The sequence below is a fragment of the Spinacia oleracea genome, chromosome 6 (genome assembly GCF_020520425.1).
Source record: "Spinacia oleracea cultivar Varoflay chromosome 6, BTI_SOV_V1, whole genome shotgun sequence".
Taxonomy (NCBI): Eukaryota; Viridiplantae; Streptophyta; class Magnoliopsida; order Caryophyllales; family Amaranthaceae; genus Spinacia; species Spinacia oleracea.
Genome location: NC_079492.1, coordinates 149672157 through 149699583, shown reverse-complemented (window position 1 = coordinate 149699583; position 27427 = coordinate 149672157). Strand labels below are relative to the sequence as shown.

The 27427-nt window shown below is 36.6% G+C and overlaps 4 protein-coding genes across 4 annotated transcripts; 1 reads left to right on the top strand and 3 right to left on the bottom strand.

The window, feature by feature from the left end:
• Nucleotides 1-415: 415 nt before the first annotated feature.
• On the bottom strand, nt 416-5386 carry LOC110791250 (uncharacterized). Its single transcript, XM_021996004.2, has 4 exons — nt 5019-5386; nt 4571-4674; nt 4383-4467; nt 416-885 (listed from the first exon to the last, which is right to left on the bottom strand). Exons 1-4 carry the CDS (start codon nt 5271-5273, stop codon nt 790-792), a joined length of 540 nt encoding a protein of 179 aa, XP_021851696.1. The 5' UTR covers nt 5274-5386; the 3' UTR covers nt 416-789.
• A 3511-nt stretch (nt 5387-8897) lies between these two features.
• Nucleotides 8898-12574, bottom strand: LOC110791257 (transcription factor IIIA-like). The gene is made up of 6 exons (XM_021996016.2): nt 12361-12574; nt 12132-12266; nt 10559-10850; nt 10040-10269; nt 9771-9914; nt 8898-9388 (listed from the first exon to the last, which is right to left on the bottom strand). Exons 1-6 carry the CDS (start codon nt 12499-12501, stop codon nt 9212-9214), a joined length of 1119 nt encoding a protein of 372 aa, XP_021851708.1. The 5' UTR covers nt 12502-12574; the 3' UTR covers nt 8898-9211.
• Nucleotides 12575-14544: 1970 nt separating this feature from the next.
• On the top strand, nt 14545-18022 carry LOC110791316 (pentatricopeptide repeat-containing protein At1g08070, chloroplastic-like). The gene is made up of 2 exons (XM_021996073.2): nt 14545-17098; nt 17206-18022. The coding sequence occupies exons 1-2, from the start codon at nt 14769-14771 to the stop codon at nt 17225-17227; spliced, it is 2352 nt and encodes a 783-aa protein (XP_021851765.1). The 5' UTR covers nt 14545-14768; the 3' UTR covers nt 17228-18022.
• A 1289-nt stretch (nt 18023-19311) lies between these two features.
• LOC110791412 (tryptophan--tRNA ligase, chloroplastic/mitochondrial) lies at nt 19312-26075 on the bottom strand. The gene is made up of 15 exons (XM_021996156.2): nt 25922-26075; nt 25695-25820; nt 24732-24819; nt 24202-24243; nt 23559-23648; nt 23348-23470; nt 22897-22968; nt 22361-22473; nt 22221-22242; nt 22059-22124; nt 21280-21336; nt 20965-21011; nt 20735-20816; nt 20272-20361; nt 19312-19763 (listed from the first exon to the last, which is right to left on the bottom strand). The coding sequence occupies exons 1-15, from the start codon at nt 25990-25992 to the stop codon at nt 19629-19631; spliced, it is 1224 nt and encodes a 407-aa protein (XP_021851848.1). The 5' UTR covers nt 25993-26075; the 3' UTR covers nt 19312-19628.
• Nucleotides 26076-27427: the final 1352 nt, after the last annotated feature.

Genomic DNA, 27427 nt, shown 5'->3' with positions numbered 1-27427 from the left:
CAGAGTTTAAGGAACTTGAATTGACTTATTTAATTTAATAGGTAATAGTTGATAGTGGGGTATTATTTTAATGTAGTTAGTGGGAGGTGGGTTAAGAGGTGGGGTTGGGGGAGAGTGGGGTTGAATTTTTAATTATTTTTTGTATGGAGTAGGGGGTAGGTGGGTTAATAGGGGTGGAGTGAGAAATAATATAATATTGTTATAATATTTCCATTTTTAGAAACAGGTCAAGTATTAAGGGACGGCCCGATAAGGAAAACAGGTCAAGTATTCCGGGACGGAGGGAGTAGTCCAGAAACAAGAGAAATCAGACAAGACCAGGTGGAGAGAATAAAGCTTTATGATAGTAGGTCTTTATATAGCAAATCCTAAATAGCAAAATTTTGAAGGAACCTAAAATTAAACTCACAGACAATGAACTCACAAAAGCCTCAGAAAATGTTTTTTTTCTTACTTTTTTCTGATACATGTATAATAGGTCTTATTAGAAACTGTAATCTGCATTTCAAAGGAAACACTTTCAAGATTCTATGTAAAAAAAAACTATCTAGTTCATACATAAATTGATAGCAACAAGGGCAAATGTTATCAAGGACTAGAGCAGCTAAATTAACTACGGAGTAGATCTTATGTTTGTAGTAGCTAACCAGATCTTTGAATCAGAGCATTGTACATTTGTACTCCGCATTAAACCCAATACTGAAATGGGAAGAGGAACTACATCACCGGAAAAAACAGTGATTAACAAATTGTCTAGAGATTCATCGCGTTCTTTCCCTCTTGTTTGTTTCAGAAATTTGAACAGAAGTTGAGCTTCTTCATCACTTTCGCATAAGCAGCTGGCACAATCTCGGGTTTTCTGAGCCTTCTCTTGGATTTCTTTGACTGCATTAAGCAACATAATCGTTTAAGTTTTTGTTAATCGTTCAAATCATATAACTATTAAGAATGGCATGCAACAACTCAGCACAGAATTGGTAACAGTGAATGACAGAAAAGGATATAAAAAATACCAAAACACACTACAAGAATTGTACTATTAACGACGGGAAATCCCGTCGCTAAAGGCCAATAATTGTTGATTAACGACGGGATTTTTCCGCCGCGAACCCGTCATAAAAGGGGGCCGTCGATAATGGAAAATCCCGTCATTAACCCGTCGTAAAAGACATTTGCGACGGTTGTTCCCGTCTTTGTTGGGTTGTTATCCCCGTCGCAAAAGCCCTTTTACGACGGGATTTTTACCCGTCGTTATTAGGTTGTCATAAAATATACAAATTTTTGTAGTGTCATTTTAGATGAGCATGTTTGTACTTGGTCTATTCATCCTAAATAATCTTCTTGTTAGTTTTGAGCACAGGGATTAACAACTTCTTAAATTGCAAACGAGAAAGAGAATAATCACTAAGAGGACTTCTTGAACTTGTATGAGAAAAATGGTTGATGTGATTACATGTGGTGAAGACTTGAAGAGTGAAAACATAGTAAGAAAAGTGTGGTCAAATATTCATATAAGAAGGGATTTTTTTACAGAACATGACATGGTCTCTTATATACTACCTCCGTTTCAAAATGATTTTTACAATTTCCGTTTTAGTTTGTTTCATAAGGTTCTTTATACTTTGCTTTATTCTATTTATGGACATGGAAATTTACTACCTTACCATTCTTACTCCATAATATTTACGGAGTACAATCTACTCGATTTCTCTTACTTTATTCATTTTTTCTTACACCCACCCACCTTTTTAAACATTTCTCTTACTTTATCCATATTTTTATTATATTCAACTAACTTTCTCATTTTTGTCTTAATATTTGTGCAAATAGCAACCGTAATTTTTTTTTATGAAATGGAGGTAGTAGTTATATATGGCACAGACAAACAAGAACGAGCAACATAACACCCAGACCCCAGGCCTAAATTCAGCAGAAATGGTGTCTCAAATCTGAAGTTTACAAAACCTAAAGAGTAACAGAAGGCACATAGATGTGCTTCCGTAGTCCAGTCAATCAAAATACCAGTTTAGGAGAAGAAAGATCAAGAGCAAAAGGACAAAAGGGAGAGTTCAGAACTGGGAATGTAAAAGATTAAGGCATATCATGAATATTGACAAACGAAAAAGGCATTCAAAGATGAAAAACGTCATGAATCTTACATAAACAGTATAATTTTAGATGTTACAAGGCATGAAACTTCACCTACACATTTTTCCACCTATAGATTAAACTAGTAAACTATACACATTACGGTTTTCCCCGAAAAAGAGGGTATCTGGTTAGAAATTCATATTACTCTTTACCATAAATAGGCTCCGTGCCTAGCTAGTGACATCTAGTGAAAGCAGACGTACAATATTACCAAACAAGGTTACCTTCTTCCTTTGAGCAAAACTCTAGAACCTCTAAGATAAGGGGTACAGCACAAAAAGTCAACAACATTGCAAACAATCACCATTTAGCTGTATGCTATATAAGCATAAAGAGTTGGGAACCTACTAGAATTAGAATGGGAAAAAAAAACTAACTTACCTGGTATTTTAGATGATTGGAATAAAAAAGACGGGAATAACATAGAGAGTTGAGGAATCAGCAATCGTGCTGTTTGGTTTAAGGAATAGGAACTGAGAAAAAAAAATACCCTAAGTCTTGCTACCTAATTGGAAGAAGTTACAACTTACAACGAACTGGTAGCTTCAGAGAAGCTATACCGTAAAGTTCTTCTTTAATTTCCAAATGCTTTGAATCCAATAAAAATAAGCTTGGGAAAAGTTGGGAAATGTTGTTTGGTCCTTACCATTGAGAACCCACATGAGAGAAACAGAGAAGGTTCATAAATGCGATAGTGTAGAGTGATGCAATCAAACTATTGCATTTATAACACTTTTCTACCTCTCTTACGAGGATTGCTAACCCTAAAGGTTAATGAATCGTTCACCAAATTTATAAAATAATTGTGGTCCATTGCTTTCAGTAAGTGCATTGACAGAGCTTTAACAAAAAATCACCTTTTCATATCTCTCACTTTTTTCGTTCCTCCCTCTATTATTCACACCTTTGCAACATATATGCATTTTTAGAAAGTAGAGGTTGTGGAAAGTCGAGGGTAGTTTGGTTGACAAAACCACAATTCCTGGAAAGTTCTACTTCCCAAAAATTGGAAGAAGTGGCTTACCAAGTCCCCCTAGGTAAGATGAACTTCCTATGGGAGGTATTACTTTCTGCAATTAACCAAAAAGTTGTTTACAATTGCTAGAAAATAAATTTCCTGGGAAGATCAACCTTCAGCAATCAACCAAATGACCACTAAGATTGTTCCGCCAACCCCTAACTGATAGACTATGAAATAGTCAACGTAAATATTAGCACAATCTTTTCATATTTAGCAAATGTATATTAGGCGGTATATCTTTCCCATGTATAGCTAATTAGGTCCTATAATCTAGCTTGTAATTATGCTGTCAGTTAGACAATTCTCTTGTATATATTTAGGTCCTAATTTGTATTGATGTATCAATGTAAATATATACAAGAGTATTGTCTAACTGGCTAGATTATAGGACCTAATTAGCTATACAAGGGGAAAATATCACGCCTAATATACATTTGCTAAATATGAAAAGATTATGCTAATATTTACGCTAACTATTTCATAATGTATCACTAACTTTGTTTTTCTTGGGTACATCACATTGTGGCTAACCCTACTTTTTGTCCATCCGCACAAAATATCAAGTTCAAACGAAAAGCCTAAACCCTTGGCAAAAAGGCTTGGCTACACAGTAGTAGAGCACCACAACTCCCTAAAAAGCAGCTATATAGAAAGAAAGAAACCTACGGTATGCATTTCCATTATGTGCTAGGCCTGCTAGCAATATCTAGAATCGTCTTTGAGCTTTAAGAAGTCATAAACCAACCTCCAAACACTGCATCACCAAGATAAATTGACCCAAGTCTTGACTAAAAGGCTACGACAACTAATTGCATTTCTATCCACCAAACCAAAAGAAGAAAAATTCCTTCTCATCCTCATTTCTCTATGCATATAAGCTAATGTTAATGGACCCAAGTCTTGACTAAAAGGCTACGACAACTAATTGCATTTCTATCCACCAAACCAAAAGAAGAAAAATTCCTTCTCATCCTCATTTCTCTATGCATATAAGCTAATGTTAGCAGCTCGAGCTCGAGCTCGAGTGCTCTACTCAATGTTACCTGATTCACTAGTATAAGATTGGGTATGGATTCTTAATTCGCTACGTAATTTGCTAATTAGACCAAAATTGTACCATTTTCATGTTATAATTCGCGGTTCGCAGGTAACTAGAGAATTAGGTAACACTGGTGCCTCTACTCTAAAATGAAAAATAAACCACCCATACCTTCAAATGTGCATTATGCCGCTTGCCTTCCCTCCATCGCCTAATTGTCCCGTCATTCAAAGTCTTGAACCTTCTCTTGAAAGACCTAATCAAGACAAATCATGAACACCCAATCATTTCAATAACCTAGAACACATCACCCACTAATGGAAGGAATCAAGAAAGAACACAGGACAAGGTTAACCTACGAATAGCCCTTAATTTTGATCTTCTTGACCTTTGAAGTGGCTGGTGTAAGCTTCTTCCATTTCTTCTCCTTTGATTTAGCCGAAAAGCTCCTCATTTGCGCATACTATACTCCACATAACATGAAATACTTGATTAAACACAAATCAAATTCTCATCAATCAATAAGAAAACATAATAAATACCCAGAAAGCCCCATATAAAAGTTCAACATTCATTTACACAAATCAATCATAAGGACCTTAAAAAATGTACATACAACACACATCAAATTTCATACGATTTCTACACATTCACAACCAATCATCCCAGAAAAAAATCCTAAACCTAAATCACCAAAACCCCAATCATTGTCATTCAGAAAACCACATCAAAAACTCATAAACTTCCCTAGAATTAGCAATCTAAATCACAAATTAAACCCAACAAAACAATGAAAGCAAAACTTACAGGATGAGGAAGGAGAGAGAAGGAAACCCCATTTGTAGGAAGCGCCAGAGAAGCGGGGGTATTGAAATGGGAGTTTAATTGGGAAGAAATTGACGAAAATGGTGAAAAGGGGCGCTGAAAATTAGAGGTAGAGTGATGGTAGTAGAAGCGATAAAATGAAGGAGAAGAAGAAGATGATGAAGCTCTAATTGTAGTAGTAGTGGTGGTGGTTGGAAGAAGAGCCAAAGCTCGAAGCTTGGAACACCATCTCTGCATCGTTGTTGGTGTAATTTTGCCTGCAATTTTCAGAACACTCTTCTCTTTCCTCACTGCTAAAACCTATTCATGGTTTTTTGGTTGAATTTGCTGGTTCTGGCTTTTGCCTTTTGGGGTTTTTAGTGGGCTTCAAGCCTTCAATGTATTATGGTGCTCCAACCCAATTTCTATTAGCAAACTCAACCCAAAAAAGGGATTCCTTCGTTCGGTATCGTTATTTGTTTCCAGTTTTATGTTTTTGACAAAACGTAAAACTAAAACATGAATCATAAAAAATAATTTTAAATTTTTTGTTTTCATTTTTCAAAAGCAACATGATTAATTTAAGTATTACTTCGTACTACTTTTTAGTTCATGACAATATAAATTATATGACTTTTTAAACCAAAAACTGGGCGTGATACTATACATATAAGAACATAATTACATAAGGTCATATGGAGAAAATCTCACAAGGACTATGGTTAACCCAAACTTATTAAATATCGAACAACACTAATCTAGCTAGGTGATGGACAAGGAAGTTCTCGTCCCTTTTAAAGTTAATTGTCTTCTTCACGTTCTGCTAATTAAAAAAAAAAAAACAAAAGGTCTTGCGCGCACAAAGTGTACAATAAATTTATTGTACACCAAGATAACTTTAACCATTTTTTTTGTAACTTTAACCTAGTTTTGATTAAATTTTATGTTAGTAAAAGAAATTAATAGATAAATATTCGGATATTTCATGAAATACCCCCGAGTTTTGCCTTAATTCACCAAATGCCCATCAAGTTCCAATAATTCACCAAATACCCCTCACAAATGACTTAATACCCCAGATACCCCTCCATGATGTCATCATCCTTATAATCAACCAATTACGATCTAATTACTCACTTAATCCTTAATTAACCCCCTAATCCCTAATTACCCACCCATTAACCCACCCATACCAATTAACCCACCCATTTCTTTTTCTTTTCTCAAATCCCTTCCTTGTTCCATTAACCCACCCCCCACCTCAAGGATTTCCATGGCAGCCCCCCTTCTTAACTCTCTCTCCTACTCCATTACCACCACCTTTCTTCTTCCCTGACCTTCCCAGATCTTTCTCGCTAATTAAACGACGCCAATCTCCTCTCACTCTCCATTTTTTTATTTAGTTTTTCCCTAAATAATTCATTTCCCATAGTTTTCAATTTGACCAGCTCGATTAATCCAGCTGATATTTGCAAAATCTGGAGTTTGCTTTTTGATTTAATAATTTATTTGCCTTGTTTTGTGAACTGGGGTTCTTTGATTTAATCATTTATTTGCTTTTTGATCTAATTTACTAATATCCCCAGAAACCCTTATTTTGGATTTGTGATTTTTTGAGAATTGGTGGCACAATTTGATGCAAAGCTCCGTTCTTCTTTCTGGTAATTGGTGGCTCAATTGGATCTTGATGGAACTGCAGTAAATATGAGCTATATGCCGAGTTTTGATTGAGGTGTAGTTGTGGTGGCGGAAATGGAGTAAGAGAGAGAGTGAAGAAGGGGGGCTGCCATGGAAATCCTTGAGGTGGGTGGTGGGTTAATAGAAGAAGAAAGGGATGTGAGAAAAGAAAAAGAAATGGGTGGGTTAATGGTTATGGGTGGGTAATTAGAGATTAGGGGGTTAATTAAGGATTAAGTGAGTAATTAGATCGTAATTGGTTGATCATAAGGATGATGACGTCATGGAGGGGTATTTGGGGTATTAAGTCATTTGTGGGGGGTATTTGGTGAATTATTGGAACTTGATGGGCATTTGGTGAATTAAGGCAAAACTCGGGGGTATTTCATGAAATATCCGATAAATATTTTAAAGGGCTAAATGATTAATTTTATACATTATTAGTTATTATGTTTTACTAAAATGAAAAAATTTATCACTAAAAAATAGATAACTTTTACATACATATGCTTAACTTTTAAGCATTTTGAGTTAACTTTTACTCCGGTGTACAATATTTATTGTACACCCATTGTAAATAAGAATTTGTGAAAAAAAAACGGATATTTCATGAAATACCCCCGAGTTTTACCATTATTCACCAAACGCCCATCAAGTTTCAACAATTCATAAAATACCCCTCACAAATGACTTAATACCCCAAGTACCCCTTTATGACGTCATCATCCCTAATTAACTCAATTAACATCTAATTAACCCACCCATTTACCCATTTTTCATAATTGACCCATTTTTTTCCTTTTCCTTTTACTTTTTTGCTTCTTCCTCGACCCTTCCTCTCCCCTTCCTTCTTCCCTTTCTGCCATTGAAGCCACCACCACCACCTCCTAAAGTCGTTGCCTCCTCCACCGACGAAACTCGCCTTCTCTTCGCCCAGATTTGAACGGCAACCCCCTCGCCTTCTTCGCCAGAAATTTCTGTTACCATAGATTGACGACGAGTGTGGCGGCGGCGTTTGAGCAAAGTAAGGCGAGCGAAGGTGAACCATGAGGAGCGAGATCTGACAGGAGGAGGCGCGGCATTTGAGAAGAATACAAAGAGCGGAGGTGCAGCATGAGGAGCGGGATCTGACGGAGGAGAGGCGGCGGAGGAGGCACTGCAAGATCTGAAGGAAGGAGGCACAACGGCGTCGATTGGGAAGATAATGGAGGAGATTTGGAGAGTCGGTGATGGTGAGTTGAGAAAGAGGTGGTGGGTTGTAGGGGAGGTGAGAAGGAGACAAAAATGGCTGTGAGCAAGGGGGGCAGCCATGACTCCCTCGCCGGAATCCTTGAGGGGGGGTGGGTTAATGGAAAAAGGAAGGGGAGAGAGAGAAAATAAGAAATAGGTGGGTTAATGGGTGGGTTAATGGGTTAATGGGTGGATTAATGGGTAATTAGGGATTAGGGGGGTTAATTAAGGATTAGGTGGATAATTAGATCGTAATTGGTTGATTATGAAGATGATGACGTCATAAAGGGGTACTTGGGGTATTAAGTCATTTGTGAGGGGCATTTTATGAATTGTTGAAACTTGATGGGCGTTTGGTGAATAATGGTAAAACTCGGGGGTATTTCATGAAATATCCGGAAAAAAAAATTAAAGGGGTTATAATCAACTTTTAGACAACATAAAAAAAAATTAAATTACAATACGCATGCATCATACGGGATAAAACTAGTAGGCTCACTCTTAATTTGCCCGGTAACAATGGTTGACCATAAAACCTTCGACATTGGCTTGTTTCGCTGATGTATTCTATATGAGGCCACTAATTTTCCAAGGTAACCTCGCAAACTCGATTCATAGAGTTGACAACCACCAAATTGTCCCCTTCAATAATCAGTTTTTTGTAACCCAAAACTAAAGCACACTTAACCCCTTCTCTTAGAAAAGAAGCTTTCGCAAACAGGATGGAGGAATCTGTGAGTAAAGCTTTGGCTCCCGCAAGTTTAAGCTGCCCTTTTTCATCGCGGATGACGAATTCCAAACTCGTAAAAGTAGTATTTTTTTTTGGCACCATCAAAGTTGAGCTTTACATACTTTGAGGGTTAGTGCTTTGGAGAGGGCACTCTTTTTCTTATTAAGCATTGCTATTGGAGACTCTTGATCATCAATGCTAGAACGTATTTGCAAATGGTTACAAATAAGATTGTAGAAACAATATTTGTCCTTGATGAAAAATGATACCCATAAAAACTTAGTATCTTTATACAGAATAACTAAATAAATAAATGAATAAATCCTGCATATAATTGGGTTAAGTGAACGCATTAACATTAACATAAATACACCAATTATCAAACATTCAGCTCTCCCCAAATAACCATCCAACGGTCAAAAAACTTACTAAAGTAGCCTAATATACAACTCACATGATCTCTATCAATGTACCCTTCTATACCCCCTACCTCTAGAAGTCCAGTTAACTTGAACCTACAATCTATTAATATACCGATTCTGCCCCTGTTTGAAGTCAATCAACTATCATCTGAAAGCAACCATGAGAGAAACTCTGAGCTATCATCAAGAACACCATCACAGTGATTAGGCGGGCTGATTCTTTTGCGCATCAGCATCTCTACACATGGAACCTTTCTTTTACGTCCACCACGAGGCCTGGATCTGAATTGCTCATCAAACTCCTCAAGATCCCCCTACAAAAAAGAGTACAGTTGAAATTCAACGAGTCAATGTCATAGGTGATGATGTTTGGTTAACATGAAAAATCATGGGTAGTATGACTTCCTAGGAAGTGGAAAGATTGTAGCATTGTTCGGTTTAAAAAACATGGGAAGTCACACTTCATACAAAAAGGAGGAAGTTGCTCCCTAGGTAAGTGGAATTTCCCACGGGAATTTTCTTCCCATGTTTAACCAAACAATATCACCCACTTCATAGAAATGCTTATACATGGGAAAAGCTTCTTTCTAAGAAGTTTTACTTCCCCCGATCAACCAAACGACCCCATATTCAAAAGCAACAACATAGATGGATATTGTGTCAAGAAACCAAAAAGGATGGGGGAGCTTTACATACATGCACATGAACATGGCGGCCAGTTTTCTCATGGTTATCCCTTACATGCTTGAAAGCAAATTTCATGCCGCAACCAGGGATGCTGCAAATGAAGGGTCTCAGTTGTAAATGCACTGCCTTTACATGCTGCTGCATATTTGATTTCTGTTGAAATAAGTAATTGTCAAAAAGCGTTTGTTAATAATAATAATGTAATAATAATAATCCCTATACCATCCAAAAATCAAAATAAAAACAAGGATTAAAAAGTTATTAAAAATCAATCTTACTGTGGTAAATGAGTGGTCACAACCCTCGAAACTGCATTTCAGTACGGTGGGTAGGTGCTCCCCATGAGTTAAGAGGTGACGTTTGTAGTTTTTCTTTAGATGCTTAGAACCACACACCTCACAGTTTACATATTGGTGACAGGATCTGATATGAGCCTTGAGACACTCGACATTTGAAAACGGCTTCATACAGCTAGGATCAGCACAAAATGATTCTGAAGACTCCAACACTGAAGCAGCAGTAAAATCATTAATTAGTTTTGTACCTATGTTCGGTATCACTGCAGGTTTCCAGTTTTTTGGTTTTATAAGTCATATGATTTAGATTGAATCATGAACTAAAAGATAATCATACTTGTAATAATTATGTTGATTTTGAAAACTTGCAACAAAAAACTAGAAACTACTTTTTGTGGTTTTCATATTTTGATTTTAGTTTTTTAAAACACAGAAAAATGGAAACAAAAAACGATACCGAACGTTCAGAAAACCAGAGGTAAAAGCAGAAAGAAAGCTTACCATGGGATTCAGCATGCTTCCGTAACTGAGATGCATATTTAAACTCCTTCCCGCACCCAATTTCCTCACAAACACGTTTGATTTGTCCCTTTCCACTATCATTTTCAGGCTTATTATCACCATGAAATTCCTTCAAGTGTCTACTAATGTTCCCTTGAACAGAGAACTCACTACTACAATTTTCTATAGGACACTTAAACAGCTTCCCTTTGTGTTGAAGAAGGTGGCGGTTTAAGTGATCTTTCCTTCTATAACTCGCATTGCAGTCATTTATTGGACAAACAAAGGACCTCTGCAAATAATATAACAAGTACTATATTTAGGAAAAGGCAAAATGCACAAAAATAGGCAACAATATAATCCATCTAAAACAAATTTCCCAATTCTCAAACCTTGAATTAGTGCGTGTCAAGAGGCTTGACTTGACGGAGCTTCTCAGGAGGTCCCCCATCCTGATACTAGTCCAGTCAAGATTTACAAGATAAAAAAAAGCCTCTTTGCATTTTGGAGTTCTTTCTTTGGGATCCAATGCTTCACACACTTCCACAAAAATTCATTATCTGCAATATTAGCATTAAATCAGCTATAGGTGTAACATAAATCAACCAAAAAAGAAACCTTGTTTGGTTTATATTATCTTCATAAAACATCAAAGCAAAGAAGATAAGCACAAAATCTCCCCTATATTACTAATACTCAGAAATACAAGAAGCTCATCCACCACTTCTAAACTATGATCCAACACTTCGAAAATCAACTGTTAATAACACAAATCACTCACATACCCTGATAAAAATCAGAATTTCACTTGCAAAAAAAACAATCAATCAGTTCCATATATCGACATCTACCACTAATATACATAAAACATCAAAGCAAGGAAGATAAGCACAAAATCTCCCCTATATTACTAATATTATTCAAAAATACAAGAAGCTTATCCTAACATATATTTCTGTTTAAATCATCATCCACCACTTCAAAACTATGATCCAACACTTCGAAAATCAACCGTTAAGAACACGAATTACACAAATCGCTCACATACTCTAATAAATAATCAGAGTTTCACTTACAAGAAAACAAATCAATCAGTTCCATATATCGACATCTACCACTAATATACATAACATCAAAGCAAGGAAGATAAGCACTAAATCTCCCCTATATTACTAATATTATTCAAAAATACAAGAAGTGTATCCTAACATATAGTATTTCTGTTTAAATCAACATTCACCACTTCTAAACTATGATCCAACACTTCGAAAATCAACTGTCAATAACACAAATCACTCACACATACCCTAATCAAAATTAGAATTTCACTTACAAAAAAACAATCAAGTGGTCAACCAGTTCCATATATCGACATCTACCACTAATATACCTAAAATCAAAATCCACCACTTACAAATAGTAATTTCACTAAGAAATTACAATTCATAATCTCATATCCTACTACAAAATTAGATACTAACAAGAAACACAATCCAATCAATTAATTTCATAAGAAATCAACAACCAAATAAACCATTAAAATAACCCCAAAAAAAACAATGGATGTATGTACCTCAAGTGAGTGGCTAAGCATATGTTGCTTCAAATGAGCAGGCTTTTTGAAAGTAGCACCACATTCTTCACATGTGTTATTATTACACTTTTGCCCCTCCTTTTCCTCCTCGCCTTCAACTTCTCTCATCTCCTCCTATGATAAACACACAATTCATGCGTCGAAAATTAGGAAAAATCAACGACGAAATCAAATCAAACGGAAAAGTAAAGAGGAATAAAGTAATTACCTGGTGATGAGAGAGAATATGAGAGTTGATGAGCGACTTTTTGGATCTGCAAATACCACAAAATTGGCAGTAATAACGACGAATATCCGAGAAAATTGGACCTCTTTGTCTCTCTTGAAGCTCCTCGGCCATGGCTGCCATCCTCAAGCTAGTGAGTAGTGAAGACGGAGTTTCCAGGGTTTCGGTTTTCTGTTAGGGGATGTTTGATTTGGGGATTAGATATTAATGGAGTAGTAGCTACCCGTTTTTTCTTGGGCGGGTTTCTGGGCATTTAGTTGGGCTTTTAAGTTTCGGACTCCGCTAATGACCCGACCCGCTAGTGACCCGCCCTGACCCACCCCGACCCGTCCAATAACCAGGTCTATTTCAGAGTATTGTCCTCTGTTTTTACTTGATCTTGGTTACTCCTAGGCACGTAAATAAGCCGAAACTCTCAATAAACTATTGGGGTTCGGGCTCGGTTAAAGCTCGTTCGTGTTCCGTTTATTTAATAAATGAGTCAAGCTTGAACAACTTTTGAAGCTCGTTAAATAAACGTGGTTGAACATGAACATATGTATGCTCATCATTTAAGTTCATGAACAATTCGTTTATTTATGTTCCTGAACAAACTCGTTCATTTGTGTTTATAATCAAATTTGTCACACGCAATTATTTTATTATAGATAAAAGTCGTATTTTGACTTTAACATCCATATATATATATATATATATCATAGAATAAAAACATTTGAATTTAAATGGCTAAATTAGTGCACATTCAAAATTGGAGTATGTTTTCAAGTAGTTAAACTCTAAAGCGCAAGTTAAACTCATTTAAGAAAAAAAACTTGTTTATGAACTAGGCTCGTTTAATAAGTGAGACGTTCATGAACCGTTCACGGACACAAAATCTCTTAAACAAACCGAGCTTGAACAAATTTTTGAGCTCGGTTGAAAGCTCGGGCTTGAACTCGCCTAAGTTAAATGAACATGAACAGGGTAGTACTCGGCTCGGTTCGGCTTGTTTGTAATAGAGGATACTAAGGGTATACTCGTAATTGTACTATTGTACCATATTACTTCCTCCGTTTCGTAAAAATTGCAACACTTTGTTGTGGCACGCAAATTAATAAAATAAATGGGAATTTACAAGGGTAAAGGACTCATGTGATTAGAGTATTTAAGCAAGATATTAATAGAAATAATATGGCCCCACATCTTGTCATCCTACGGCACTGTACAACAAAAAGGAGGCTACATTTTCAACTTTCCCTCCAACTTTGTCATTAAATTTTGAATTTTAAAACTTTACATTTCAAATGGGAGGGAAGATTTCCCACCAGACTACAACTACAAAAGAGGGGGTGTTCTGTTCTTCATCCAACAAAACACAAAATACATCACCAAACACCAAAAAATTGCAGCTATGGAGGATGACGACCAACCGCCCACATTTGAAGAGTTGTTGTTGCTTGAAGAGTTGCTGGAATCTGGACAGCTTTCTGATGATGACTTGTTAGATGTTGATATCCCAACCATGGATTTTCTGTCAATGGAGCAACAAATGAATCAGTTTCGTGATGATGAAGCTTCACAAGCAATTTGGAAAGTGTTGTAATTTTTTTGAAACTTCCCAAAAAGGAAAGTGTTGCAATTTTTACAAAACGGAGGAAGTATTATATATATGAGTCCCAGGCACCCGTATTAGGGTAAGCCGTATCATTATATTCTCATGGTATCAAGAGCTTAGGTTTTCCTTTAGATCCTACCCTAAAATCTGTTTTCTTGAGTATTCAAATAATCACCGATTAATATCAATAATCACCGATTAACCCATTCAGTTTTCTGGTTTTGCTTGCATAACCAATATCTTCAAAGTCAGAATTTTATTTGCGTGCATAATCCATATCTCAAAAGTCAGAATTTTGTTTTGGTTTTCGTGAGATTTATTAGTTTGCACCCCTAGATACTCCGTATATTCTACTCCCTCCGTCCCTGAAAGATTGCTTCATATACTACAAATGAATGTCCTTATTTATTTGTCTCATACATCATTGTATTTGTAGTCCTCACATATTATTTAATCTAATTAAAAGACAAATCTACCTATCCATTTACTTTGATTATACCCGGACAACCCTTTAAGGGTGATCATAATTTGGGCAAGGCCGGACTTTAACATAAAAATCATGCCCATATCTGTATATTTGGTACGGGCTGAAACGGGCTTTCGGGCTTTCATAAACTATATTTTAATGCTCCTTTTAATTTTTCTTTGAACTTCCCCGCCCAGCTTGGAGGATAAAAGTTAGGGAAACGCCTTTGAATTGATGAACTTTTTTTTGATCTCCAGTTCTCCACTATTCTGAATCCTCTGTAAATTGGATGAATGAATTCCCCAATTCCTTGCATACTCATTCCATCACATGAAATTATTTGGTGTTTATCCTGTACTGCTAAATTCTTGCTTCCTCTCCCCTTACTTTCTCTCTCAAAAAATCCAGCTCCTTTCCACTTTACCCAGATGGAACACAAGCACCAGCAACCTCCACATTACAAACCCAATTCTCCTTTCAATGGAACAATGTTCTTCCATGTCAGAACTCAAGCAAATTCAAGCTCAAATGACACGCAAAGGTCTCATCTTTCACGTCTTTCCTGTTAGTAGAATCATAGCCTTTTGTGCTATATCTAATCATGGTGACATGAATTATGCCCGTTTGATTTTTAATCAAATTCCTAATCCAAATGTTTATATCTGGAATACTATGATTAGGGGTTATTCCAGAGCTAAGAATCCTGAATTGGGTCTTTCAATTTTCCGCAAAATGGTTAGAGAAGAGGTTGAAATGGATGGGAGAAGCTTTGTTTTCGCGCTCAAAGCTTTCGGTCTGTTTTCGGGTTTTCGAGAGGGTAAATCAATTCATTGTCGAATATGTAAACTGGGGTTTGATTCCAGTGTATTGGTGCAAAATGGGTTGCTCCATTTTTACTCAGATGGTGGGTTTCTGGGTTGTGCACGCAAGGTGTTTGATGAATGTCCTGTGAAAGATGTAGTCACTTGGACTGCAATGATTGATGGTTATGTGCAGAAAAGTAACCCAGATGAAGCTTTAAACCTCTTTGATTTAATGGTGTGTGGTGAGATTGTTCCCAATGAAGTTACTATGATCACAGTACTATCAGCATGTGCTCTAAAAAGGGATTTGGATTTGGGTAGAAGAATGCATGGTTATATAGAGAAATTCAATGTGAAATGTACTTTAAATCTGATAAATGCGTTGTTAGATATGTATGTTAAATGTGGTTGTATGATGACTGCAACAAGAATTTTCGAAGAGATGAAGTTTAAAGACGTGTTTTCATGGACTAGTATGGTGAATGGTTTTGCTAAGCATGGTGAATTGGAAATGGCTCGAAAGTATTTCGATGAAATGCCTGTGAAAAATGTTGTTGCTTGGAATGCAATGATTTCTGGGTATTCTCAGAATAACCAGCCGAAAAATGCCTTGAAATTGTTTGAAGAGATGGTGAAGGAAGGTTTAATTCCCATTGATGAGGCTACTTTGGTGCCTGCCTTTTCTGCTTGTGCTCAATCAGGTTGCCTAGACTTAGGGCAACAGATTCACCACCATTATGTAGTCAACGCGTTGATAGTCAATAGACCTGATCAAAAGACGGGCCGGGTCGGGTTAAGCTCCATGCCAATTCCACGTGACCAAAACCCGCTATTTCGGGCCAAAAGTGACAGCCTTTTTGGGACGGGTCACGACATGAAAATCAACCATTATGTCCATCAGAACCGAACTGAATTAAGTATGTCTGCAGGCAACGCGCTGGTAGACACTAGACCTGATCACAAGACGGGCCTGTACGGGTTCATGCCGGGTCAGGACATGAAAACCAACCCTTTAAGTCCATCCGGGCCAACTTTGTGTGCCCAAAACCCGCTATTTCGGGCCAAAAGTAGCGGCCTTTTCGTGCCAACTAAAAGTGTAGTTTTAAGTGTGTCTGTAGGAAACGCGTTGATAGACATGTACTCCAAATGTGGCAGAATCGACATAGCAGAAGACCTCTTCAATGAGATGCCAAACAAAGACTTGGTTACATATAACTCCTTAATTGTTGGGTACTCAGATCATGGGAAGGCTAACCTAGCTCTAACCCTCTTCAACAAAATGACAGATCAGGGCATTAAACTTGATAATATTACCTTCATTGCCATCCTATCAGCCTGTAGTCATGCTGGTTTAGTTTCCAAAGGAAAGGAAATCTTCACTGATATGCAGCAGAAGTTTGGGTTGCAGCCAAAAGCAGAACACTATGTATGCATGATTGATTTACTTGGCCGTGTTGGATTATTAGAAGAAGCCTATGACATGATAAGAAACATGCATATAGAACCTGATGAAGCCGCGTGGGGGGCTTTGCTTAACGCGTGTAGAATCCATGGATATGCTGATTTTGGTAAATATGTTGCTGAAAAGTTAATTGATCTGAATCCGGATGATAGTGGGACGTATGTGGTTCTAGCAAATTTATGCGCGAAGGAGAAAAGGTGGGTGGATGTAAGGAATGTTAGGAGTATGATGAGAGAAAAGGGTGTAAGGAAAACTCGAGGTCATAGTTTTATTGAGGTGGAGGGTGATTTCCATGAATTTTCAGCTGCAGATGATTCTCATCCTAAATCCAAGGATATATACAAAATGTTGAAGGATGTGTTTGTTATGTCTAATGTGGAAGAAGATGAAGCAAGGTCATGCCTGTCAATAGATTGTTTTGAAAATGAAGATACTTTTGTTCCTTAATGGTTGGATTTTTTTAGGGTAATATTTGATGTGTGAAAACATCCTCTCTTTGCAGGTGTAAGGTTGCGTTCATATGACCTTTGCTTACCTAGCTTGTTGTGGGAGCCCCTTTGAAGGCACTGGGATAACGATAATGAATGAATATTTGCACTGTGGAAACATCCTCTCTGCAATTGCAGGGGTAAGGTTGCATACGTTCGACTCCCCTTACCCTGTTTGTCGTAGGATCCCCTTTGAAAGCACTGGGATAATGATAATGAATGAATATTTGCAATGGGCTAGGTTGCGTACGTCTAACTTCCTTAGCCTGTTTGTCGCGGGAGCCCCTTTGAACGCACTGGGATAACGATAATGAATGAATATTTGCAGTGTGGTGCACTATTTTTTATGCCTCTTCCATGATAGTTGAAGAACAGGGATTCGCCTTGCAAGAGGGTGGCGAAACGGGTAAAACGCCGATAAAGAAACATGGTAGTGATAATAAACCAAACGCAACATCCATGCAATGTAAGACAAGCAAAAGATAAAACCCTGACTTTCACTAAGGCAGATCGTGTGTCAACTATTCCTGACCCACGACCCACAAAACCCACCCATGACCCACCCAACCCGCCTCGTTGGCCATCACTACTCAATAGTGCATTGGATGAGTAGTGGAAATACTTGGAACACCACAAAATATACTGCTCTTTGCCAACATCATGAAGTTGAAATTTAACAAATTCCACATTGAAATACTTGTAACACCACAAAATATTCTTCTCTTTGCAAACATCATCAAGTTGAAATTTAACACATTCTACATTGAAATACTTGTAACACCACAAAGTATACTTCTCTTTGCAAACATCATCAAGTTGAAATTTAACAAATTCCACATTGAACGAGGTTGATCACTTTGAAAGCTGAACTCAAAATTCTGAATATTCAGAATTCTAAAATGTACTCCCTCCATTCCTTTTTGTTGTTCCCATTTTCTTTTTTGGCGTTTCTTTTTGTTGTTCCCCTACTGAATCTTTACTATTTTTGGCCATAGTTTTTTTACCAATTTACCCTAAGATTCCCCACTATTTACCAAAAAACCTTAAGATTCTACTCTTATTCACACCTAAATTTCACCACTTTTCTTATTTTATTCTTAAATCTTCCCCATTTCCCCACCCATTTGAACCGTCCCTATCATGAATTCATGACAAAATTCATTTCTCTCTCTCTCTTCATTTCTCTCCTTCCTCCTCTCATTTTGCTCTATCTCTCTCTCTCCTCCAAAACCTCTGCAACTCTCAAGAACCCCAAATTGTTCTTCATTTTCCATACTTGCTCTCACGTTTTTCTCTTTCTCTCTCCTCTAAAATCTCTGATTTCTTAAAACTCTAAGATTCTCTCTCCTCCACAATATCTCTGTTCTTAAGATCTGGAGGTGAAATTTTAGATCGCCACCACCACCACACCTCCGCCACCACCACCCGCCAGAAAAAGCTGTAGAATGCGTATTATGGCTTTAGATGGTGAAATTCGACCATGAAAACTCTAGATCTAGAGTTTTCATGGTCGAATTTGGCCTCTAAATCCTCAAAATCGTGATATTGAGATCACGTTGGTTTGAATTTATTTTTGCCTTATTTCGAATTTTTTAGGTTGATGTTTGTCGATTTTTTTACGAATTTCTGGGTTATTTTTTGTTGAAATTTTGGGTTGATTTTGGTATGGTTTTTTGGTTGATTTTTGTCGATTTATTTTCGTTGATATTGGTCGAATTTTGGGTTGAATTTTGTTATTTTTTTGGGTTGATTGTGGTCGAATTTTTGGGTTGATTTTTATCGATTTTCTGGGTTGATTTTTGTTTGAATTTTTTGGGTTGATTTTGGTCGAATTTCTTGTCGAATTTTTGAGTTGATTTGGTTGATTTTTTGCCTTGATCTTGGTCGAATTTTTTGGTTATATTTGGTCGAATCTTGGGTTGATTTTTTCCGAATTTTCGGTTGATTTTTTGTCGATTTTTTGGTTTGAATTTTCTGGGTTTGTCCATGTGACAGAAATTGTAACTCAATTTATTCAATACTTTAATAAATATCTACTTTTTCCCCAATTAATTTAATACTTTCTCTCTCTTTACTTTATTCTTTTTCTTACACACAATCATTATTCTTACACCCAATCATTACTCATATCCCAATACAACCCAAGATTCAGTTTTCTTAAAATACCCCCAACATTCCTTATGGGTACAACAAAAAGGAATGGAGGGAGTAGTAATAAAGAATGAAGTGCACAGGAGGCCAAAGAGGCGAAGATCAGTCCAGTTCCTAGTGTAATTTCCCCTTCCTAAAACAGCTAAAACATAAGCTAATTTAAGATAAAAAGAATTAAGCTAATGAATTATTCAAAACATGTAGATTTGATTTACAATTGCTTTTATAGTATATGACCTCGGGAAAAGGGTGCATGGAGAAAAATTGCATGCACCACCAAATAAACTCATCGTCGAAGAAAGCCCATTGCCTGATAGACATTATTAAGAGTAGCATCTGCTATATCTGTAGCTTTAGCTGCACCCTCTGCTAGAACTCCATCCAAATAATTAGGATCAGACATGATTTCCTCGTACCGCACCTGGTAACAAACAAGCATAAGATTGCTTTCATGGTGAAGAAGGTTTCATATATAAACAGTCAAATACTGAACTCCAACATATCCAAACAAAGTATATGTATCATGAAAAAAGGAAATTACATTCAGCAAGTTTAGCTTTCTGTTCGACTTCAGTTAAGTTCAGATAATATAAGTTCAGAAAAATTAAGTGTTTCAGACATTTTTACACCCAAATAAGTTTATTTCAGGAAAAAGAAGTTTTTCTCAGATAAAATAAGTTCAGACAAAATAAGTCGAATAGAACGGAGCCTTAATGTCGTCACTTGTAAAGTTTCTACTTAATTATTTGCCTGCCAGAACTTAAGAGAATCACAATGGAAACAGAGAAAACAGAACTCCCGTCATGCATTGTGTAGATATATGAATGTTTTTTGCAGATAGCCTAAAGAGCAAGTGAGCAAGTCACACAGGTAAAGAGCTTGCCATATTGTGTAATCAATCTCATAGGAAAGAATTTAGCTTCACTAACCTGAATGGGTTGTAAATGAGCAATCAAAGCGTCTGTTATAATTGGTTTGAATGCTCCCCAGCTCATATTCTGACATTCTTGAGTAACCTCCTGTTAGCATTAAAAAAATTAGCAATCAGATTAGCTACGCTGGTGGGCTCTAGCCTCCAGATAAAATTTCCGTACTCATGTGCGGAAATTTTTCAGTAATAACACCTTCACTTCTAATTTGTTAAGGAGTAGAGGATTTGTTTTATACACTTTAATTAAATGTCTAACGAAAACTACATCTAAAACCCCCCTAACCTGACCTATGTAGTAGTAGCATCTCATCCTCTTCGAATACTCTGCTATTGTTGCCAAATATAGCAAAGTTCAGGGTGCTAATGTTTGAAATTTATTTAAGAAAAGGTTGGACATCCAAATGAATGAACCATATCAGCTTCTAACTTTGAAAGTATGGATAATATCGATTCAGTAATACCTCCTTTGTTTTGCCTGATACGAGTTGATAAATACAGAGAAGGTTATTGCATTCAGGTCTGTCAGGGTTGTCAAATTCCAGCCTGCACAATGGTAGAAAAAATCTTATAAAATCCACCAAGTTGCATTCATCTTCAACTTTTATGTGCTTCTTGTGTGTGTGTGTGTGTGTTGGGGGGGGGGGGGGGGGGGGGGGAGTCAATGTGTCAATACAGTACAGAAAAAACAAACCCTGCAAATGAATCGGTTTTGCAACGTTTGATCTTATTTGCAATAACCTGCATGTAAGAACATGCAACTAGAATTAAGTCATGATGAGAGGTGAGAAGATATTTTGAAAAACAAGGGGAAAAGGTAGGCAGAAAAAATTGATAATCAAGCAGCCTTTGGAGGTATCAAAACTTTACACCAAGCAAACTGGTTAATGTTAGGAACACTAACTGAACATTGACTCAGCAATTGTCAGTTATAATTGAGATAGTCGTACATTAAATACATTTGTATCATAAAGTAGGCAAGATTATCAGTAAATACTCGAATACTTACATCTTTTGGGTCCAACAGGTTAATTCGAGACTGGTCAGAGGGGGCTGATTTAGACATCTACAAAAGAAACGTGACAATACATTAGAACAAATATTTTTTCGAATAATATGCACGACTTTGAAATACTTTATTGACACTTGTAGGTTGTCCAAGAGAAAAACTTCCACTGACTCATCCAACCAACTCATGCAAGCAGTCAATGTAAAGTTATAAAAAGCTGTCCAATCACCAGAAAACCGGCCAAAAGTTCACAAGAGCAACTAAGGTCCAGCATTCCAGAAAAGACAAACAGCTGACACGTAGAATGACGGGATCCCTTCAAACTAACAACATTTTTAACATTAATGAATCTTGTGTGCTACATGTTGAGATTCAACAGTTCAGACATGCAATGAAAAACTTCAATCCTGACGAAAGAGGATCTCTGTGTAACATCAGTGTACTTTTTAGACGTACCAAAATGCACAGTTTAAAATTCTAATTGAAGTAACAAATTTACAATAGTGCATGCATCACAGGTACATATGGATTTTTCAATGGTAATTAAGAAGGTACTTATGATATCACCCTCCAGAATTGCTAGCATAACAATATGTGTCTATATTCTATAATTAGATCAGTGTTTTGAAAACTTAGAGATGTAATTTCCTCAAATAAAACCCCGCAAGATATGACATAGTCAATCGACCACAATCTCTCCCATAATGCTGTAATTTGTAATAAACTCTCCAAAGAATTGCAATGAACGTAGAGCTAGTCAGTACGCAGATAAAAATTACCTTAGAAAGACCATCTGTCAAAGACATCACTCGAGCTCCAGTTGGTGGAATAAGTGGCTCAGGTATCTGGTAAAAAGATAATCTTCTATGTGAACATGACTTGACAAAACCACCAAACTCTTTTTATGACATAAGAAGTATTTAGCTTAACCAAAAATTCACCTTAAAGATTGAGCCCCCTCTCCTACATCCAAAAATATGTAAGATATGTTAGTCATCAAATGGATTAACCAAAACCAACTAAAAAGGTGAAAATTGTCAGAACCTCAGTGTATGTTATGTGGACAGGACAAAGTGTTTACCCTCCCATTTTCTTCCACTTCCTTCCTCCATACAAATTGTTCACACGCTCAGCCAGCTGTCTTGTCAATTCAAGATGCTGCTTCTGGTCATCTCCAACAGGTACAAAATCTGACTGCAAAATGAAGGCTGCCATAGCATAAGACTTATGGACGTTCAGCCTTATAGACACTAAACTCCTCAGAAAATAATAAGTGTTCGAGAAAAACAATACTTCGTATAATTTATTCATATATCACATGGTTCACAGATGCAGAACACCGTCCATTACGAAGTGCTGGTAAAGTTGTCTAAATGAAAATAACACATTCAAATTTCAGTTATACATTGTCAATCTCTGCACCACATTATTAAACAAAAAAACATAGTCAGATACTTTTAGTCCATACTATATCTATGCAAATATTCATAATAAACATGGAGCTTATAGCTTCACAAACAGCTTCGAGCTCTGTGCTTTCCCATACAAATCACATAAGCATATCTGCATATATTCCTAGCGGAGGGGAGGGGGGGGGGGGGGGGGAGGAGAACTGACCTGATACAATAAAATATCAGCAGCCATGAGAACAGGATACGTCAAAAGTCCAACCCCAACATTTTCATCTCCCTGCAGGGAAAAAAATCAAATGAATAGCATGGAAGAAAAAGTAGCAGTGTCATTATAAAAAGAAACAGTTACCAGAGAGGAAATGAGAACAAATATTCCAGTTGCTTTTAGAAACATATGCTTAAGTGAACATAGTCATGCAACTGATACTATCTGAAAACTACGTCATAATTATATGTGGATGTCGTATACAATATGACCATTTTGTGGAGTATCAAAGATTCAAAATTCATAAATTTACTGAATGTCACTGTCATCCCAGTTTACAAGATTGGTTTACAGTACCTTGCACGAATGTCTCTGAATGTCATCCTAATTTACTGAATGTTACTAGATGCAAACAGATGCAAGCAGAGAAAATTTGGAAGAGGAAGTATACCGATTTACGTGATTTCTCCTTAAACTGTATCATTTTATTAAGCCAGCCAATTGGTGTGGTAGAACTGAGCAACCACATAAGTTCAGCATGTGCACGAACATGAGACTGTACGAAAACTGATGCCTGTGTCCACAAGTTTGAGAAGCTTCTGGTTAAATTGAAACACAGGGCACTAAAAAAGACCTTACAACGCATGCTATTAGTTCTTTACCTTCGAGATATCAATGCCGCATGCCAAGTAAATAGCTGCTGTATCCTTTGTTGCTTTGGATAATTGTTGAGTTTCATAAGGTAATGTTATCTGCAAGGAAAAGAAATCTAATCTAGTAAAGAGTCAATATCGGGTGGATCAGTTTGTCTGCAATATTGTTGCTATCTATGATGAAAGCCACATAATAAACTGGGACAGTACTGGAAAGAGAAAAAACGATACGACCAAAAAATGGAGAACAGCCTACTTAACCTATAATGAATGAATGATTAACCTTGGAAACCTTATTCGACCAAAAACTCCAGAACCCTAACCAATCTATAACGATAAACCTTGAAAATCTTATTTAATTCTACAGGTGTTTCCAATAGTTCATAGTCATTTATAATGAACAAATCCCTAACATGCCTCCACTCTTTTGAACCAAGCAAGCAGAATTGCACGAAAAACAAAAATTGTATCTAGGATAGTTAACGTGTGTGTACGACAGAATCAGTAAATGGAACCGGATAAATGCACACGGTGCATAACTTATTGGTGATGAAAATGCTTCCCCACAAAGAATGCTTAGCACAAGCACTATGCTACATCCTGCAACACTAATTGTCTGCCATTATAATAAGGAATTCTACTGAGAACATACCGCATGAAGATCAACGATGAAGAATAATGTTTCATAGGTGTCCTGCAAAAGAAAATCCAGGTTTAAGTGTCAGAAGAACAGACCACGCTTCACCTTGAGTCCTTGACTGATGACGACAATAATAAAATTTTGCTAGCCCATAACAGCAAATAGGGGAAAAGGCATCAGAAAAAATCTACCATATAATTCCTTTCATTGACAGGAATAATATAAGAGAAGGAAGTTACATAATACAAATACAATTAACAAAAAAAAACAGAAAATGTCAGATTTAGCCCTAAGGGATATGTATAAGAAACCAGAAACGGAAATAAGCGTGTCATACATTCCCAACTTGACACCATTTTGGGTATTTTTTAAAGCTTATCTGAAGAATCGGAACAATAGAGGTTATGTTGAACAAACCCCCAAAAATTTACCCTTTGTTTAAAAAAAATCAGGCCTTTTACCAGATAAAGACAATAAAGCCCCTTAGTTCTATTTTGAAAATAAAATTTTTGAAGTTAAAATTCTGATTTCACTATACACACCTGAAGAGAAGTCCAGTTTTTTATGGCCCCGAGATAATTCCCTAAATGTAAAGCTCCAGTTGGCTGGACTCCAGAGACAACTCGCTTCCTACAGATCCAACAAGTTCATCATGTGAATTATGAATAAATTCTTCCTTACTCTGAAAGCCAATAGTTTACATTTGGCACAACCCATATGAAGACTAAAACCACAGAAGTAATCTATTAACCTAGAAAGAGCAATGCTGATCAAACCAAAATAGTCCAATGTTCATTGACTTTCAATTATAAAACATTAAGCTAAAAAGGCTCATTCCACTGTTTTTCACTTTTACTCAAATTGTGATTCGTGAAGTACGAAAGTTATACCGTATATCAAATAGATGGCGGTATTGTTTTGATTTACAGGTCACTCAGTTATACCGTATATTCCTAGTTATATGGGTAAAGTTGCATAAACTTGACCCCTCTACCGTGTTGTGGGCAGGACTCGGGGGCTTTTTTGGAGGCATTAGAGTAATCACAACATCCTAATAACGATGTTATTGAATTCCAACATCCTAATAACGATGCCATTGAATTCCAACAAGTTGAGAGTAAATTACAATATCCTAATAGCAATGCCATTGAATTCCAACAAGTTGAGAACAAAATTAAACATCCTAACAATGCCATTGGATTCCAACTTTCTATACTTCATTGATGCCGGCATGGCGGCACCAACACAAGGGACAAATGATCAATCTTAAGCTAGATTACTTCTTTTTTTAGTGATATCAGAGTTTCATTTTGCAAAAGGCACTAAACTTTAGACCAAAAACAATCATTTGATCATATATTATCAAATATCCAATAATCCGAACCCCCCAACACAAATGTAACAAATGGGTTTTAACAAATTTATAATAAATCATTGAAAATCGCTGAATTTTGAATTCTTAAACAATCACAAAGTAAAATTGAGAAAGGGAAGACGAAGATTACTTCACAAGGGGCGGCGATGACGGATTTTCGGAACCGGAAGGCTGCGAAACGACGGCGCTACAACAGCAGCGGAAGGCGCATTGAGGATTCCGGTTCAGAATTGAACCAGAAATTGCTGAGTATGAGCTGCACCCAACAACAAAAACAAATTGAAAAAGTAAAAAACTGAGTAAAATTAGCTTGAAAATGATTTAAAATTGAATCAATCGAAAGAGGAGAGAGAATACAGCGACGAGGAAGTGAGGCGAGGAGAGGCGTTGGGAAAGGCGAGGAGGTGAGAGAGGAGAGAGCGACTCATTCTCTGTGCTTGATAATGTCTGCTGTGGATAGGAGGAGGAATTTGGGTTCGAACTTTGAAGGTCTAACCAAAAACACTTTGAATTTTATTTTGACCCTAGACTCGAATTTTACCCAATCACTTGACCTTAATTGTACTCGAACTGATTTTGACTCGACTCGAAATGAATTAACCCGAATAATAGTGCGTCTCGTTGAGATTATTTTATCATATAAGATTAATGACAATAAACGGAAAACGATCCGACCAATTCGAATCGACTCAAACCTCAAATCAACCCGATTTATTCTTCCTTCGAACTTGACCCGAGCTATATCTTCTGGACCAGTAATAAATTTAGATTTTTGTCGAGATTTTCTGGACCATTGTAGAAAATACATATTTTGTATTTTTGTTTTTTTAAATGAAGTATGGAGTATAAGTGTAACCAAACTCCTTCGCTTTGATGGAGAGCTCTACAATTGCATCTTTCCATTGTATTTTTAACATTAACCAATTGGTTTTATGATGAAATCTCGGCATGCTTATATGCGGTCAATCTCTTCTCATGTACGTGCTCGTGTATGGCACGATGGATTTGTCATAGTATCAGAGCCAACGATCTTGGCCCATTATTTGTCCCAAAAAGGAGGGTCCACCGATGTTAAAGATTTACAATATGGAGAAGAGTCGAAGATCTGTTTGGAGGCAAGTAAACAGAAGTGAATGCCTAAGTATGGGCTTGACCTCAAGTTAATAAGGTCCAATAAGGAAGTTGTGTGACCTATACAGACAGCTTAAAGGTGGCTCATATATGAATGAGAGTGTTAAGGATATAATCCACGTGTGAGTATGGGACTAGTTATACCACATTGGAGAAATAGAGAGATTGACTAACATATAAGATTTTTGGACTACTCCGCCTATCATCAATTGGTTTTAGTGTGGAACTCAGCCAGACTTATATGTGGTCCAATTATCAACACCAATAAGGGAGGACCCGGTAAATTGAAGAATGCAAGATGAAGAGGATTTGAATATTTGTTTGGAGCAAGCAACCCGACATAATTGATTGACCCAAATAGGGAATGTTGAAAAGATTAACCTACTTTGAGGTATGAGTTGAAATTAATAAACTAACTTGCAAGTGGCGTAGTGGGTTAATTATTTATTGTAAGAAAATGATAAAGGATAAATTGTTGTATTGTAGGAAAAAAAAAAAGATCTCTATTCTATAAGGAAACTCATAAGGTCATTAAAGTAAATGACTTTTTGGTGTCCCTTACAGAATAGTTTAAAATACCCTTAATAATAACAAATTACATGGGCAAATTAGACATGATTGACATATTAAAATTACTATTGATAAAACAAACATAATAAAAATTTGAAAAGTTCGTTAATCACTCCATGATTTACGTCCAAAAATCCATCATCTTGCTCATTAATTATTTTT